Raw genomic sequence first — 18,323 nt, 5'->3', positions numbered from 1 at the left:
CTATAACCCGCTATCTCTCTATAACCCGCTGTCTCTCTATAACCCGCTGTCTCTCTATAACCCGCTGTCTCTCTATAACCCGCTATCTCTCTATAACCCCCATTCTCTCTATAACCTGCTGTCTCTCTATAACCCCCTATCTCTCTATAACCCCCATTCTCTCTATAACCCGCTGTCTCTCTATAACCCCCTATCTCTCTATAACCCGCTATCTCTCTATAACCCCCATTCTCTCTATAACCTGCTGTCTCTCTATAACCCCCTATCTCTCTATAACCCGCTGTCTCTCTATAACCCGCTATCTCTCTATAACCCGCTGTCTCTCTATAACCCGCTGTCTCTCTATAACCCGCTATCTCTCTATAACCCGCTGTCTCTCTATAACCCGCTATCTCTCTATAACCCCCTATCTCTCTATAACCCGCTGTCTCTCTATAACCCGCTATCTCTCTATAACCCGCTATCTCTCTATAACCCGCTATCTCTCTATAACCCGCTGTCTCTCTATAACCCGCTGTCTCTCTATAACCCGCTGTCTCTCTATAACCCCCATTCTCTCTATAACCTGCTGTCTCTCTATAACCCCCTATCTCTCTATAACCCCCATTCTCTCTATAACCCGCTGTCTCTCTATAACCCCCTATCTCTCTATAACCCGCTATCTCTCTATAACCCCCATTCTCTCTATAACCCGCTATCTCTCTATAACCCGCTGTCTCTCTATAACCCGCTATCTCTCTATAACCCGCTATCTCTCTATAACCCGCTATCTCTCTATAACCCGCTGTCTCTCTATAACCCGCTGTCTCTCTATAACCCGCTGTCTCTCTATAACCCCCATTCTCTCTATAACCTGCTGTCTCTCTATAACCCCCTATCTCTCTATAACCCCCATTCTCTCTATAACCCGCTGTCTCTCTATAACCCCCTATCTCTCTATAACCCGCTATCTCTCTATAACCCCCATTCTCTCTATAACCCGCTGTCTCTCTATAACCCGCTGTCTCTTCTCTCCTCATTCTCCTGGATCTATCGGCAGCGTCTGATACTGTGGACCACCGGCTCCTCCTCAGGGGCTTCGCTCCATTGGCCTGAAGGACACCGCAGTCTCTTGGTTTTCTTCCTATCTCTCTGACCGCACTTTCAGTGTCTCCTTTTCTGGATCTTTCTCTTCTCATCTTCCTCTCAGTGTCGGGGTCCTCAGGGCTCAGTCCTAGGTCCTCTCCTCTCAGTGTCGGGGTTCCTCAGGTCTCAGTCCTAGGTCCTCTCCTCTCAGTGGCAGGGTCCTCAGAGCTCAGTCCTAGGTCCTCTCCTCTCAGTGTCGGGGTCCCCAGGGCTCAGTCCTAGGTCCTCTCCTCTCAGTGGCAGGGTCCTCAGGGCTCAGTCCTAGGTCCTCTCCTCTCAGTGGCAGGGTCCTCAGAGCTCAGTCCTAGGTCCTCTCCTCTCAGTGGCAGGGTCCTCAGGGCTCAGTCCTAGGTCCTCTCCTCTCAGTGACAGGGTCCTCAGGGCTCAGTCCTAGGTCCTCTCCTCTCAGTGGCAGGGTCCTCAGGGCTCAGTCCTAGGTCCTCTCCTCTCAGTGTCGGGGTCCTCAGGGCTCAGTCCTAGGTCCTCTCAGTGTCGGGGGTCCTTAGGGCTCAGTCCTAGGTCCTCTCAGTGTCGGGGTTCCTCAGGGATCAGTCCTAGGTCCTCTCATCTCAGTGGCAGGGTCCTTAGGGCTCAGTCCTAGGTCCTCTCCTCTCAGTGGCAGGGTCCTTAGGGCTCAGTCCTAGGTCCTCTCCTCTCAGTGGCAGGGTCCTTAGGGCTCAGTCCTAGGTCTTCTTCTCTTCTCCCTCTATACTGAACCCATCAGACAAACCATCAGCAGATTTGGTTTCCAGGATCATATTTATGCTGATGACACCCAGCTGTATACCTCAGCAGGTAACATCACCCCGGCGTTACCCCAGAACACGAGTGACTGTCTCTCTACTGTCTCTAACATCATGTCCTCTCTCTTCTTGAAACTTAATCTTTTTAAGACTGAACTTCTACTAAGAGACTAAGCATCTTCTACCCTGCAACTTAAAAACATCCGCCTATTTCTTACAGTTCAAACCTGTAAAATGTTAAATGTTGCTCTGATTCCCTCTCGTCTAGACTCCTGTAACTCCCGACTAATCATCTTCCACTCACTAATCTCTCTCCTCTCCTCTATTCTTAATGCAGCAGCCGGGCTCCTCTTTCAGACCAAACGCTACACGGATGCCTCCAGTCTGTGCCGGTCACTGCACTGGTTGCCTGTCTCCTTCCGTATTCACTTTAAAATAATCACCCTCATCCACAAAGCTCTGCATAATGCTGCACCTCCCTATCTCTCTTCTCTCATCTCAGTCTATCGACCTTCCTGTGCTCTTCCATCTGCAGTGATATTAGATTAATCTCTACCTTAATTTGAACCTATCATGTCTGGCGAAGAGAATTGGTATTCTCGAAAGCTCCACCATCACATATACTCAGTTACCCTCAAAAAGGTATCGCCTGATTTCTTCACTCTTCTTCCGCTCTCCATGGCTAACACGGTACACATCTAGACTACTAGCAATTAATTTGAACCTCTCATGCACGTCTCCAGGACTTCTCCTGAGCTGCACCAATTCTCTGGAATGCCCTTCCCCTGACTCTCAGACTAATACGCAAGCCCAAATGCTTCAGGGCCCTATAATATACACATATATATAGTCAGACGTGCTAGTTACAATCACACATTTATACAATCATGTACACACATATAGAGAATATACACACATATAGTGTCATATATAAATGTACAGCATCTATATACACATACATTATAATACAGTATATATCATATGTCATATACACACATACATTATAATACAGCATGTATACACACCATACAGCATATATATTACATACATCTTATATACACACATACATTATTATACAGCATGTATACACACCATACAGCATATATATTACATACATCTTATATACACACATACATTATTATACAGCATGTATACACACCATACAGCATATACACATCACATACATTACATACGTTATATACATATTATGCTGCACAATGTACAGCAGTGTGTCAGGTTGGATGATGGGGCCCCCTTACACTGTGGGCCCCATAGCAGCTGCAATGGCTGCTACCACTGTAGTTATGCCCCTTCCTCTTACAGCCATGCACTGCCACACTCTATTCTGTGGATCTCCCCAAGTTTTCTCAAGACCCCCCCCCCTTGCTCCCTATTAATTTGCAAATGAACAGTAGGAGACTCACCAGAAGAGCTGAATATATAGAATACAGAAAAACACAGCAGGCCCCCGCAGAACAACCTCACAGCCGTAGTCAGCGCCATCCTGGGGGTCCGGGGGATGCCAGGGCTTGGAGTGGACGGTCCTTATGGGCTCAGCGCAGCTTTAATTAATAAAGAAATATTTCCTAATTTCTACTCCCCAGACTCCTCCCTATCGCAGAGACCATGTGTAAAGTTAGGGAGGTTCTCTGATAACGGAGCCGCATTCGTCACTTGGCAAACAAAATCTCTAATCGTTTGATTTGGTCAAAAAGTTTCTCGCGTTGTGTCGACCAGAGATTTTGTATAAATGTTTTTGCGCTTGTGCTGCTCACCTCCTCCGATAGCTCAGATGAGCGAGGTTTGTTTTCATTTCCCCTTGTAGTAGTAGATACCGGCGTGTGGCTCGTGGCTCGTGGACGCTTCCTCGCCAAACAGGAGCATCAAAGCTACGGGAAAATACACGGCAAAGAACGGGAAGACATTCCGGGATAGTTTTAATTTATTTTTTATTAATCCAATATTCAAAGTTGAGAAATTCTGCAATCCCCCTCCTCTTCCTCCTCCACCCTCTCCTTATCCTCCTCTCCCTCCTCCTCCTCTCCCTCTCCTCCTCCTCTGCCTCCCTCTCCTCTCCCTCCTCCTCCTCTTCCTCCCTCTCCTCTCCCTCCTCCTCCTCCTTCACCTCTTCTCCTCTTCCTCCTCCTTCTCCTCTCCCTCCTCCTCCTCCCTCTCCCTCCTCCTTCTCTTTCTCCTCCCTCTCCTCTCCCTCCTCCTCCTCCCTCTCCTCTCCCTCCTCCTCTCCCTCCTCCTCCTCCCTCTCCTCATCCTCATCCTCCTCCTCCTCCCCCCTCTCCTCATCCTCCTCCTCTTCTTCCTCCTCCCTCTCCTCATCCTCCTCCTCCTCTCCCTCCTCCTCCTCCCTCTCCTCATCCTCTTCCTCCTCCCTCTCCTCTCTCCTCCTCCCTCTCCTCTTCCTCGTCCCTCTCCTTCCTCCTCCTCTACCTCCTCCTCCTCCCTCTCCTACTCCTCCCTCTCCTCCTCCAGTTTGTGTCTGTAAGACAACTGGCTGCAGCAGGAGCCCAATCTCTTGACCCACAGATCAGTGGGAGTCCTAGTAATTGGTCCCATCTATGGAGCGCAGTCCCATGCAAACTAATAGAGCAGCAATACATATGCACAGCTGCTGCTCCATTCACACAAGGGACAAGCGTTGGGTTTATAGGCCCAAACCGTGAGCTTCGGCTTCTGAAACACTCTTAGGGTTTATTAAAGAGAACCTGCCGTTCAAAATAACCCCCCCAAAATAAATACTCTGATAAAAAACCATCGCCCTTACCCATAGATGGTTCCTCTCCATGGCTGTTAAGGAATCAGTTTGTAAACTTATATGTAAGTCACTGGATGTGAGTCCAATGATATTAGAGTCCTCCATACGCACTGCCCCGCCTCCCTAGTCCTGATTGACAGGTCTCACTGCTACTAGTACTTAGGGACCGTCTGCCAATATTCAACTACAGACATATACAGCTTGTAGGAAATACTGTCATATGTTGTACTCAGCGCCTTGCTGTGAGCTCTGTTTCATCACTGAGCACTTCATGTCACGTGACCAGGGGGACTAAGGTCCTTTACCCACTAACATTTGCAAAATCTACTTCATCTATATATCTGATCACATGAAATCACAGCAGCCTGCATGAAAGATGGGGAGTAGAAGTCCATGGAGTCATGCTGCGATTTCATGTGATCAGATTTTGGTATATTTTTCAAATGTTAGGGGGTAAAGGACCTTAGATGACATCACTCTGGTCACATGACATGAGGAGCTGAACTGGGCTGAGGAGGCATCACCCCCTGTGACTTGCTGCTGATGGCTGGTAAGATAATAAAGTTAATTTTATGGGGATGTATGGAAACAATTTTCTGCTAAAAGGAGGAGGCATTTAGTTACTCGGGCTCTAGGGGAACCTGTCACTAGCTGTATTTCAGAAAATGTGGTAACAGGTTCCCTTTTAGTATTGGAAAACTGATGCAAAGAAAATTTGCTTAGACTAATATGTAAATATAAAAAATTTGACCTTCCAAAATGTACAATCAATTTATTATTAGAGAGGAAGACGTGAAATTTATGAGGGGCCCTATAGGTCTAATTTTACATATATATCTACAATGTGTGCCTAGAGGAGAGCAAGCTGGTATACTAGTCTGCTATACTCTGTAATGTCATCTTGTGCAGCTGCAAGTTCAGAGCTCAGTTTATTTCCTTTCTTTCCATGTAGCGTATATATTCTGTCTCATGGGATAATTTACAGCCTTAAAGACTGGACACATTAACCTGTGACTCCCCCCTCGCTTAGAGGGTTCACTTAGAAACCTCCTTACGACCCCTACACACTGGAGATTGAGTCTGTTTATAGGGCGGGGCCGATGGCCGCCTAAACTAATGGGGCTTATGGCCGCCTAACCTAATGGGTCCGCGGATCGCACTGCCGACGTACTTCCCAACGTTTTCGGGTTTTGCGCTGCTTTGACTGATATTTAGAAGGGGATTGTGTCGCACACGATTGTTTTTTTTTTTGCAAAGCTGCGACAGAAATCCAACTGCGTGGAGTCACTAAGATCGTGCCCCGATATCCTGCATGTGTCGCTTCTCCGCTCAGGACCCCGGAGTTCACCTTCTTCTTCCAGGTGCATGTAAGTGCATTGTCCGTGTATAATGCGCTGTGCAGGGAGTCACTAAGATTGTGTGCCCGATATCTTGCATGTGTTGCTTCCCCGCTCAGGTCCCTGGAGTTCACCGTCTTCTTCCTGGTGCATGTAAGTGCATTGTCCGTGTATAATGCGCTGTGCGGGGAGTCACAAAGATCGTGCACCTGATATCCTGCATGTGTCGCTTCCCCGCTCAGGTCCCCGGAGTTCGCCTTCTTCTTCCTGGTGCATGTAAGTGCATTGTCCGTGTATAATGCACCGTGTGGGGAGTCACTAAGATCCTGCACCCGATATCCTGCATGTGTCACTTCCCCGCTCAGGTCCCCGGAGTTCACCTTCTTCTTCCTGGTGCATGTAAGTGCATTGTCCGTGTATAATGTGCTGTGCGGGGAGTCACTAAGATCCTGCGCCGATATCCTGCATGTGTCACTTCCCCGCTCAGGTCCCCGGAGTTCGCCTTCTTCTTCCTGGTCCATGTAAGTGCATTGTCCGTGTATAATGCGCTGTGCAGGGAGTCACTAAGATCCTGCGTCCGATATCCTGCATGTGTCACTTCCCCACTCAGGTCCCCGGAGTTCGCCTTCTTCTTCCTGGTGCATGTAAGTGCATTGTCCGTGTATAATGCGCTGTGCGGGGAGTCAATAAGATCGTGCACCCGATATCCTGCATGTGTTGCTTCCCCGCTCAGGTCCCCGGAGTTCACCTTCTTCTTCCTGGTCCATGTAAGTGCATTGTCTGTGTATAATGCGCTGTGAGGGGAGTCACTAAGATCCTGCACCCGATATCCTGCATGTGTCTCTTCCCCGCTCAGGTCCCCGGAGTTCATCTTCTTTTCCTGGTGCATGTAAGTGCATTGTCCGTGTATAATGCGCTGTGCGGGGAGTCACTTAGATCCTGCGCCCGATATCCTGCATGTGTCGCTTCCCCGCTCAGGTCCCTGGAGTTCACCTTCTTCTTCCAGGTGCATGTAAGTGCATTGTCCGTGTATAATGCGCTGTGCGGGGAGTCACAAAGATCGTGCACCTGATATCCTGCATGTGTCGCTTCCCCGCTCAGGTCCCCGGAGTTCGCCTTCTTCTTCCTGGTGCATGTAAGTGCATTGTCCGTGTATAATGCACCGTGTGGGGAGTCACTAAGATCCTGCACCCGATATCCTGCATGTGTCACTTCCCCGCTCAGGTCCCCGGAGTTCACCTTCTTCTTCCTGGTGCATGTAAGTGCATTGTCCGTGTATAATGTGCTGTGCGGGGAGTCACTAAGATCCTGCGCCGATATCCTGCATGTGTCACTTCCCCGCTCAGGTCCCCGGAGTTCGCCTTCTTCTTCCTGGTCCATGTAAGTGCATTGTCCGTGTATAATGTGCTGTGCGGGGAGTCACTAAGATCCTGCGCCCGATATCCTGCATGTCTCGCTTACCCTCTCAGGTCCCCGGAGTTCACCTTCTTCTTCCTGGTGCATGTAAGTGCATTGTCCGTGTATAATGCGCTGTGCGGGGAGTCACTAAGATCCTGCACCCGATATCCTGCATGTGTCGCTTCCCCGCTCAGGTCCCCGGAGTTCACCTTCTTCTTCCTGGTGCATGTAAGTGCATTGTCCGTGTATAATGCGCTGTGCAGGGAGTCACTAAGATCCTGCGTCCGATATCCTGCATGTGTCACTTCCCCGCTCAGGTCCCCGGAGTTCGCCTTCTTCTTCCTGGTGCATGTAAGTGCATTGTCCGTGTATAATGCGCTGTGCGGGGAGTCAATAAGATCGTGCACCCGATATCCTGCATGTGTTGCTTCCCCGCTCAGGTCCCCGGAGTTCACCTTCTTCTTCCTGGTCCATGTAAGTGCATTGTCTGTGTATAATGCGCTGTGAGGGGAGTCACTAAGATCCTGCACCCGATATCCTGCATGTGTCGCTTCCCCGCTCAGGTCCCCGGAGTTCACCTTCTTCTTCCTGGTGCATGTAAGTGCATTGTCCGTGTATAATGTGCTGTGCGGGGAGTCACTAAGATCATGCTCCCAATATCCTGCATGTGTCTCTTCCCCGCTCAGGTCCCCGGAGTTCATCTTCTTTTCCTGGTGCATGTAAGTGCATTGTCCGTGTATAATGCGCTGTGCGGGGAGTCACTTAGATCCTGCGCCCGATATCCTGCATGTGTCGCTTCCCTGCTCAGGTCCCCGGAGTTCACCTTCTTCTTCTTGGTGCATGTAAGTGCATTGTCTGTGTATAATGCGCCGTGCGGGGAGTCACTAAGATCGTGTGCCCGATATCCTGCATGTGTCCTATCCCCGCTCAGGTCCCCAGAATTCACCTTCTTCTTCCTGGTGCATGTAAGTGCATTGTCCGTGTATAATGCGCTGTGCAGGGAGTCACTAAGATCCTGCGCCCGATATCCTGCATGTCTCGCTTCCCTGCTCAGGTCCCCGGAGTTCACCTTCTTCTTCCTGGTGCATGTAAGTGCATTGTCCGTGTATAATGCGCTGTGCGGGGAGTCACTAAGATCCTGCGCCTGATATCCTGCATGTGTCCTATCCCCGCTCAGGTCCCCGGAGTTCACCTTCTTCTTCCTGGTGCATGTAAGTGCATTGTCCGTGTATAATGCGCTGTGAGGGGAGTCACTAAGATCCTGCGCCCGATATCCTGCATGTCTCGCTTCCCTGCTCAGGTCCTCGGAGTTCACCTTCTTCTTCCTGGTGCATGTAAGTGCATTGTCCGTGTATAATGCGCTGTGCGGGGAGTCACTAAGATCCTGCGCCCGATATCCTGCATGTGTCGCTTCCCTGCTCAGGTCCCCGGAGTTCACCTTCTTCTTCCTGGTGCATGTAAGTGCATTGTCCGTGTATAATGCGCTGTGCGGGGAGTCACTAAGATCATGCTCCCAATATCCTGCATGTGTCTCTTCCCCGCTCAGGTCCCCGGAGTTCACCTTCTTCTTCCTGGTGCATGTAAGTGCCTTGTCCGTGTATAATGCGCTGTGCGGGGAGTCACTAAGATCCTGCGCCCGATATCCTGCATGTGTAGCTTCCCTGCTCAGGTCCCCGGAGTTCACCTTCTTCTTCCTGGTGCATGTAAGTGCATTGTCTGTGTATAATGCGCTGTTCGGGGAGTAACTAAGATCGTGCACCCGATATCCTGCATGTGTTGCTTCCCCGCTCAGGTCCCCGGAGTTCACCTTCTTCTTCCTGGTCCATGTAAGTGCATTGTCCATGTATAATGCGCTGTGCGGGGAGTCACTTAGATCCTGCGCCCGATATCCTGCATGTGTCGCTTCCCTGCTCAGGTCCCCGGAGTTCACCTTCTTCTTCCTGGTGCATGTAAGTGCATTGTCTGTGTATAATGCGCTGTGCGGGGAGTCACTAAGATCCTGCGCCCGATATCCTGCATGTGTTGCTTCCCCGCTCAGGTCCCTGGAGTTCACCTTCTTCTTCCTGGTGCATGTAAGTGCATTGTCTGTGTATAATGCGCTGTGCGGGGAGTCACTAAGATCGTGCACCCGATATCCTGCATGTGTTGCTTCCCCGCTCAGGTCCCTGGAGTTCACCTTCTTCTTCCTGGTGCATGTAAGTGCATTGTCCGTGTATAATGCGCTGTGAGGGTAGCCACTAAGATCCTGCAACTGATATCCTGCATGTGTCGCTTCCCCGCTCAGGTCCCCGGAGTTCACTTTCTTCTTCCTGGTGCATGTAAGTGCATTGTCCGTGTATAATGCGCTGTGCGGTGAGTCACTAAGATCGTGTGCCCGATATCCTGCATGTGTCGCTTCCCCGCTCAGGTCCCCGGAGTTCACCTTCTTCTTCCTGGTGCATGTAAGTGCATTGTCCATGTATAATGCGCTGTGCGTGGAGTCACTAAGATCCTGTGCCCGATATCCTGCATGTGTCGCTTCCCCGCTCAGGTCCCCGGAGTTCACCTTCTTCTTCCTGGTGCATGTAAGTGCATTGTCCGTGTATAATGCGCTGTGCGGGGAGTCACTAAGATCCTGCGCCCGATATCCTGCATGTGTCGCTTCCCCGCTCAGGTCCCTGGAGTTCACCTTCTTCTTCCTGGTGCATGTAAGTGCATTGTCCGTGTATAATGCGCTGTGCAGGGAGTCACTAAGATCCTGCGCCCGATATCCTGCATGTCTCGCTTCCCTGCTCAGGTCCCCGGAGTTCACCTTCTTTTTCCTGGTGCATGTAAGTGCATTGTCCGTGTATAATGCGCTGTGCGTGGAGTCACTAAGATCCTGCGCCCGATATCCTGCATGTGTCGCTTCCCCGCTCAGGTCCCCGGAGTTCACCTTCTTCTTCCTGGTGCATGTAAGTGCATTGTCCGTGTATAATGTGCTGTGCGGGGAGTCACTAAGATCCTGCACCCGATATCCTGCATGTGTCGCTTCCCCGCTCAGGTCCCCGGAGTTCACCTTCTTCTTCCTGGTGCATGTAAGTGCATTGTCCGTGTATAATGTGCTGTGCGGGGAGTCACTAAGATCATGCTCCCAATATCCTGCATGTGTCTCTTCCCCGCTCAGGTCCCAGGAGTTCACCTTCTTCTTCCTGCTGCATGTAAGTGCATTGTCCGTGTATAATGCGCTGTGCGGGGAGTCACTTGGATCCTGCGCCCGATATCCTTCATGTGTCGCTTACCCTCTCAGGTCCCCGGAGTTCACCTTCTTCTTCCTGGTGCATGTAAGTGCATTGTCCGTGTATAATGCGCTGTGCGGGGAGTCACTAAGATCGTGCGCCCGATATCCTGCATGTGTTGCTTCCCCACTCAGGTCCCTGGAGTTCATCTTCTTCTTCCTGGTGCATGTAAGTGCATTGTCCGTGTATAATGCGCTGTGCAGGGAGTCACTAAGATCGTGCGCCCGATATCCTGCATGTGTCGCTTCCCCGCTCAGGTCCCTGGAGTTCACCTTCTTCTTCCTGGTGCATGTAAGTGCATTGTCCGTGTATAATGCGCTGTGCGGGGAGTCACTAAGATCGTGCGCCCGATATCCTGCATGTGTCGCTTCCCCGCTCAGGTCCCTGGAGTTCACCTTCTTCTTCCTGGTACATGTAAGTGCATTGTCCGTGTATAATGCGCTGTGCGGGGAGTCACTAAGATCGTGCACCCGATATCCTGCATGTGTCGCTTCCCCGCTCAGGTCCCTGGAGTTCACCTTCTTCTTCCTGGTGCATGTAAGTGCATAGTCCTTGTATACTGCGCTGTGCGGGGAGTCACTAAGATCGTGCACCCGATATCCTGCATGTGTCGCTTCCCCGCTCAGGTCCCTGGAGTTCACCTTCTTCTTCCTGGTGCATGTAAGTGCATTGTCCGTGTATAATGTGCTGTGCGGGGAGTCACTAAGATCGTGCGCCCGATATCCTGCATGTGTCACTTCCCCGCTCAGGTCCCAGGAGTTCACCTTCTTCTTCCTGGTGCATGTAAGTGCATTGTCCGTGTATAATGCGCTGTGCGGGGAGTCACTAAGATCGTGCTCCCGATATCCTGCATGTGTCGCTTCCCCGCTCAGGTCCCTGGAGTTCACCTTCTTCTTCCTGGTGCATGTAAGTGCATTGTCCGTGTATAATGCGCTGTGCGGGGAGTCACTAAGATCGTGCGCCCGATATCCTGCATGTGTCGCTTCCCCGCTCAGGTCCCCGGAGTTCACCTTCTTCTTCCTGGTGCATGTAAGTGCATTGTCCGTGTATAATGCGCTGTGCAGGGAGTCACTAAGATCCTGCGCCCGATATCCTGCATGTCTCGCTTCCCTGCTCAGGTCCCCGGAGTTCACCTTCTTCTTCCTGGTGCATGTAAGTGCATTGTCCGTGTATAATGCGCTGTGCGTGGAGTCACTAAGATCCTGCGCCCGATATCCTGCATGTGTCGCTTCCCCGCTCAGGTCCCCGGAGTTCACCTTCTTCTTCCTGGTGCATGTAAGTGCATTGTCCGTGTATAATGCGCTGTGCAGGGAGTCACTAAGATCCTGCGCCCGATATCCTGCATGTCTCGCTTACCCTCTCAGGTCCCCGGAGTTCACCTTCTTCTTCCTGGTGCATGTAAGTGCATTGTCTGTGTATAATGCGCTGTGCGGGGAGTCACTAAGATCGTGCGCCCAATATCCTGCATGTGTCGCTTCCCCGCTCAGGTCCCTGGAGTTCACCTTCTTCTTCCTGGTGCATGTAAGTGCATTGTCCTTGTATAATGCGCTGTGCGGGGAGTCACTAAGATCGTGTGCCCGATATCCTGCATGTGTCGCTTCCCCGCTCAGGTCCCCGGAGTTCACTCACCGAAAATGTCAGAAAATCCAATTAAAGTGCGGCCGCGGACCCTTAGTAAATAAGCCCCATAGTCCGTGTTTGTAGTCTGTGACTATGGAGACATCTGAGACTCCCTAGGAGCTGTATACACACAACATGTGCGCTTTGTTTCTACACGTAGACGCCGCTCATGTTACGGCTGTTAAAAATTCAGAGACCCGGGACACAGATACCAAACAAAAATCATTTAATTCCAAGAAGAGAGAAGAAAATAAAACACAATATACAGATTTCTCTAAAAAGCGAACAGAACAATAATATAGAGGGACCCACTGTAACCGGGCCGCTAAACGGAAGCCCAAACCTCCCGGCCGTGTGCATCTCAATAACCCGTCCCATCGGATGTGTACAGAGAGGAGAGAGCGGAGAGATCTGCCGAAACCGCAGAGTTAATAATGTGGGAGGAAGCAAGATGGTGCCCGGGGGTCGGCGCCACATCCCGCAGGCTATACGGCTTTGTATTATCTCTGCAGCTGATGTCTGATTGGCTGCTGCAGGTCTTGGCACTAATTCTAATTTACTGTATAACATGAAGGGCGACCCTCTCGTCCTCGTCAATTTATTTAGAGACATCAGTTTTTACAGAAATCGGATAATCTGCAACATTCAATGTCATCTCTACTACGAGAAGTTATCCACATTGTCCTGCAGAGAGGTGTAATCAGACCTTTGTGTATGTTATTAGTAGCAGCAGGACTGTGATATCTGGTTTTATATTCCAGGATTGTAGCTGGTCTCCTCACACTGCTCTTCTCCCTGCAGGCAGAGTTGGGTATTGCCCCTGCAGAGCTGTGACCATTCCATTGTGTAGGTTGTTAGGAGCAGCAAGAATGTGAAATGTGGATATTTCCGGATTGTGGCTGCTCCAAGTGCACTGGGGGCGTGTCCTCACACTGCTGTGCTCCAATACTTTAACACAACTTCCTTGGACCCAAAGTAGCTGCAATATGATTCACTAGGATAATGTGACAGCTTTTACTCAGAAAAGAGGAGAGGGGCTGTGCAGGGTGAGGACACGCCCGCAGAGCGCAGCAGGGTGAGGACACGCCCACAGAGCACAGCAGGGTGAGGACACGCCCACAGAGCACAGCAGGGTGAGGACACGCCCACAGAGCACAGCAGGGTGAGGACACGCCCACAGAGCACAGCAGGGTGAGGACACGCCCACAGAGCACAGCAGGGTGAGGACACGCCCACAGAGCACTGGGAGGAGCCACTATCATGGAATATAAACCCATCTTTCCAGCTATAATACAGTACGAGGCACAATTTAAGGGGGTAAATGACCTTTACTGAGGGTTTCCTTATATAATAATAAATTAATCGGTTACATCTCGGGGATTTCTCTGCTCTGTATTATACATAAGGCTGATCAGATAAATACATTCAGTCGGATATATCATTTATACTGCAGGAGCCCCCGAATATCAGCGGAAGGGGGGGGGGGGGGACATGCACTTACATTCAATGAGTAAGGGGGGCATGACGTCAGCAGGGACCGGAATGACGGAGCACATGAGAGAATAACGGTCGTGATGGAATAAATCGATGAACCCTCCCCCTGGACTCTCTACTCTGACTCCCCCCATCGGACTCTCTATACAGATACACAAATCCAGACCCGCTCTCGGCCCTTGTGACGGTCACAATGTGTCGGGCAGTAGCGGTCTCTGGATTCGGTTATGTTTAGGATGCACCCTTCCCCCGACGTCTCAGTGCTGCATGCTGCCCGCACTGTCGTGGCTCGCCGGAGGCGTCTCTTTCCCCCCGGGTGTAGACTTTTTGTGGCCCCGGATGCAGTGAGCGCTGTCGCATCCGTCCTCGTCATCTTCGCTCTCGGTTGAACTTTCCCCGAATGCCCTCGGCTTCTCGTAGATGCAGCAACCTGAAGGAGAAAGCGGGGACGACGTGTGAGGCGAGGGGACAACAGAGGACACCCGAATCCACATTGTAAAGAGGTAGAGACAAGGAGGTGATCATATCTGAGCCCTCAGCATTTACACATCACTATCAGGATCTACCGTCTGTGCTCGTCAGTTACAGCACGGACAGGAGGAGAGAGGGGGATGCAGCACTATCTGGGAGAAAGGAAGGCAGACCTACCTGTGATTGCTGCTGTCAATCACATGAATATGAACAGCAACAAAAAGACTTAAGATGACAGCATTTACCTGGAAGGAAGTAGCACTATCTGACCCTTCACTCCTCACACAGAGAAGAGGCAACACTAGCCCCTGTTTCCCCGAAAATAAGGCAGTGTCTTATATTCATTTCTGCTCCTTAAGAGGCGCTGGGTCTTATTTTTCCATGAACAAGAATTTACATTTATTAGTGAACATAAAATCCCCTTCTCCGACGTCCTTATATCTCCCCAAACTCTGAACTGTTGGGATATTTGCCCCCAATCTCTCATGTTGACCCCTTCATGTCCCTGTAGCTGCTTGTGGCGCGTTTGTCCTGTAACAGTCAGTGACTTTCTTCCGTAATTCTTCCCCCGTGTCACAACCTCCTGCAGCATCTAAAAGATTTCCTAATACTAAAGCATGGCGCGGGGGAGACGCAGCAATGGCGGCCACTAGGTCTGATTTTCGGGGGAACAGGATGCCCCCGTTACTGGGAGGCCGCTCTACCTGTGCCCCCGTTACTGGGAGGCCGCTCTACCTGTGCCCCCGTTACTGGGAGGCCGGCGCTACCCGGTGCCCCCGTTACTGGGAGGCGGCAATATCTGTGCCCCTGTTACTGGGAGGCAGCACTACCTGTACCCCTGTTACTTGGGAGGCAGCACTACCTGGTGCTCCCGTTACTGGGATGGCAGCACTACCCTGTGCCCCCGTTACTGGGAGTCAATGAGGGTCATTCACATCCAGGGATTATTATAGGATGTTGTATTATCAGATCTTTGAAGCTGAGTGATCCGGGAGATTCCATCTTTGTGGCAGATCTGTTGGTGCCTCGCGCGTCACTTGCGCCTGAGAATAGATTCTTTTTCTCTAGTTTTTCGACATGAATTGCCCGTTACCATGGCGACCAGATGAAGACGTTCCTCAGACGCCCACAGTCAGATGTCACCCGGCAGATGAATCATGGGGGATGGGAGCTCAACGGGGAGATATCAGGACAGACCTGGACTCCGGCCCCATTCTCACCATATTTGGGAAATTTGTGTGTTACCGCGGTAACTAGAGACCCAGCACTCATGGAACACAAGAAGTTTCCTCCTTATTGATCGTGTAGCAGTTACAGGGGATGTGCGGGAGATGAACACCACTGCGCCGTTCTTCCAAATACACTGCCACCCTGCGCCACAGGCTGCATCCGGTACTGCAGGTCAGACTTATTCCCACAATACCATAGACAAGCAATGGATGAGTATGAAAGGAAGCTGCTGGGTCATTCCCAATTCTCACAATCCATCCTGATAATCCAGGGACATTACTCCTAGATCCCGGCACCGGGGTATCCATCGCCTCCTCCCTTCTAATATCTACTTTTAAAACTATGCTAATGAGCCGAGAGGGCTCTGTGGGGTGATTTACAGGTATTTACACTGTCTCCCACAGTGAGAGTAGGAGTGGGGAATGCTCCTGCCTGTGAATCTGCAGCACAGAGGAGCTCTAGCAACACCCCCAAAGCCATTCTGTCTCATTAGCATAATTGTGAAAGTTGATTTTTAGAAGGAAAGGTGACAATTATAAGAAGATACCAGAGTCCCGGATCTATGAGTAATGTCCCTGCTTTATCAGGATGAATTCTCATGGGAGAATTCCTTGAAGCCATGTCTATCACTTACACAGCCATTACTGGAGATCTCCTTTGTCTCTCTGTCCTCTCCGTATATTCCCTGGAGCGTCCCGTCAGCAGCACATTCCAGTTCATGTTAAAGGTGTTGAGCTGCAATACCAGGCACAGCCACTATACAATGCACAGCGCTGTGCTCGCCGAGCTGCAATACCAGGCACAGCCACTATACAATGCACAGCGCTGTGCTCGCCGAGCTGCAATACCAGGCACAGCCACTATACAATGCACAGCGCTGTGCTCGCCGAGCTTCAATACCAGGCACAGCCACTATACAATGCACAGCGCTGTGCTCGCCGAGCTGCAATACCAGGCACAGCCACTATACAATGCATAGCGCTGTGCTCGCCGAGCTGCAATACCAGGCACAGCCACTATACAATGCACAGCGCTGTGCTCGCCGAGCTGCAATACCAGGCACAGCCACTATACAATGCACAGCGCTGTGCTCGCCGAGCTGCAATACCAGGCACAGCCACTATACAATGCACAGCGCTGTGCTCGCCGAGCTTCAATACCAGGCACAGCCACTATACAATGCACAGCGCTGTGCTCGCCGAGCTGCAATACCAGGCACAGCCACTATACAATGCATAGCGCTGTGCTCGCCGAGCTGCAATACCAGGCACAGCCACTATACAATGCACAGCGCTGTGCTCGCCGAGCTGCAATACCAGGCACAGCCACTATACAATGCACAGCGCTGTGCTCGCCGAGCTGCAATACCAGGCACAGCCACTATACAATGCACAGCGCTGTGCTCGCCGAGCTGCAATACCAGGCACAGCCACTATACAATGCACATCGCTGTGCTCGCTGAGCTGCAATACCAGGCACAGCCTCTATACAATGCACCCCTCACATGAGGCAAATAAATCTCCCCTTTAAGATAATCTGGTCCTGTCCGAGTTCTGCATTTTCATGATATAAACATTCGTTTATAGACGACCCCGACCTCAACGGGGGAGATTTATCACAAGTGTCTGGGAGTAGAGCTGCTGTAGGTGCTCGCGGCAGCCAATCACAGCTCAGCTTAATTTTTACAAACAGCCGCAGGAAAATGAAAGCTGAGCTCTGATTGGTTGTGATGAACTACGAGAACAGTTCGGATAAATCTCCCCCATAAAGGTCGGGACCACGGATCCTACGGGAGTAAAACTCCCAGCATCCTCAGGGCACAGATATTACGGAACTACAACTCCCAGCATCCTCAGGGCACGGGCTGGGGAGAGGAACTCGGGGACTCTCACATTTGGAGGAGCGCCTCCCCAGGTTCTCGTTGTCCACCGTGTCGCACGTCCACTCCACCTTCTTGTCCGGTTTCCTCTTCCTCAGCTTTATGGTCAGTGACCGCGGCTCCTGCAGGAAAGATGGAGATGACAGGGAGTCAGTCACCGCCCAGACCCTGCCCGAGGCGGATACAACCCCAGCAGAGGGTCCGGGGGGCCACACAGGGGTCTGTGTAATACCCAGCCGGGGCTATGGACGTCATACAAGGATCTGTGACGTCATGTCACATCACCATCCTCCCTCTTACATACAATGACGTCACTATCCCGTCCATGGACAGCAGTGATGACGTCACTCACCGGCTGCGCCTCATTCTCGGTGGTCACGGTGCTGGACGCGGCTCCGCCCCCCACCGCCGCCCCAGAAGACTCCGCCATGTCAGAGGAAGCTGCTGCTGTCACCGCGGGCTCCGGACCCTCAGCTGCAGGAGGACAAACCGCCTCACTGCTGCAACATCCGGCGCTCTATCCCCGCACTTCCGCTCCTCTCGCTGGTGCCGGAGCCGTTCTTGTCTTACAGGTGACGTTGCGGCGCCTCCGCTCTGTGGCTCCGGGAGTTGATAATGCCGCAGGTGGCATTTATCGCCTCACATGATAAACCGCACTGATAACGTAAATTCAAGTCTTTCCAGGAACCATCATGGCCGACGCGTCTCATTCCCAGTCGATGACGTCAGACTTGAGTTTGTTTTTGGTTCCCTTTAATTCGTGTCTCCAACATCCTGCGTTACAAGTATAGTTGGGCGCCATCTTTCCGGAGACAAACTTCCGTTTCATGAATGTTATATGGATCCAGAAAAATGGCTCCTCTATGCAGACAGATATTCATTAGAAGGACGCACAACCAATGGCGTGCTCCGGTAACCTGCACGTGACCCTGGCCGCCCTTACCTGACCAATCACAGTTCTAGTTTGTGTCACATTGCACCTGTAGATTTATATGTATG

The 18,323-nt window shown here is 51.2% G+C and overlaps 2 protein-coding genes across 2 annotated transcripts in view; both read right to left on the bottom strand.

The window, feature by feature from the left end:
* LOC140077488 (uncharacterized) overlaps nt 1–3,425 on the bottom strand; it is a 31,255-nt gene extending 27,830 nt beyond the window's left edge. The window contains exon 1 of the mRNA XM_072124727.1: nt 3,293–3,425. Coding sequence (XP_071980828.1) covers nt 3,293–3,371 — 79 coding nt within the window. The 5' untranslated portion in view covers nt 3,372–3,425. The remainder of the gene's footprint in view (nt 1–3,292) is intronic.
* A 9,034-nt stretch (nt 3,426–12,459) lies between these two features.
* Nucleotides 12,460–18,022, bottom strand: PPP1R11 (protein phosphatase 1 regulatory inhibitor subunit 11). The gene is made up of 3 exons (XM_072124604.1): nt 17,677–18,022; nt 17,338–17,446; nt 12,460–14,174 (listed from the first exon to the last, which is right to left on the bottom strand). Exons 1-3 carry the CDS (start codon nt 17,752–17,754, stop codon nt 14,002–14,004), a joined length of 360 nt encoding a protein of 119 aa, XP_071980705.1. The 5' UTR covers nt 17,755–18,022; the 3' UTR covers nt 12,460–14,001.
* Between the last annotated feature and the right edge of the window lie 301 nt (nt 18,023–18,323).

Source organism: Engystomops pustulosus, chromosome 9 (assembly GCF_040894005.1).
Source record: "Engystomops pustulosus chromosome 9, aEngPut4.maternal, whole genome shotgun sequence".
NCBI lineage: Eukaryota > Metazoa > Chordata > Amphibia > Anura > Leptodactylidae > Engystomops > Engystomops pustulosus.
This window is presented reverse-complemented; position numbering and strand designations above follow the sequence as displayed.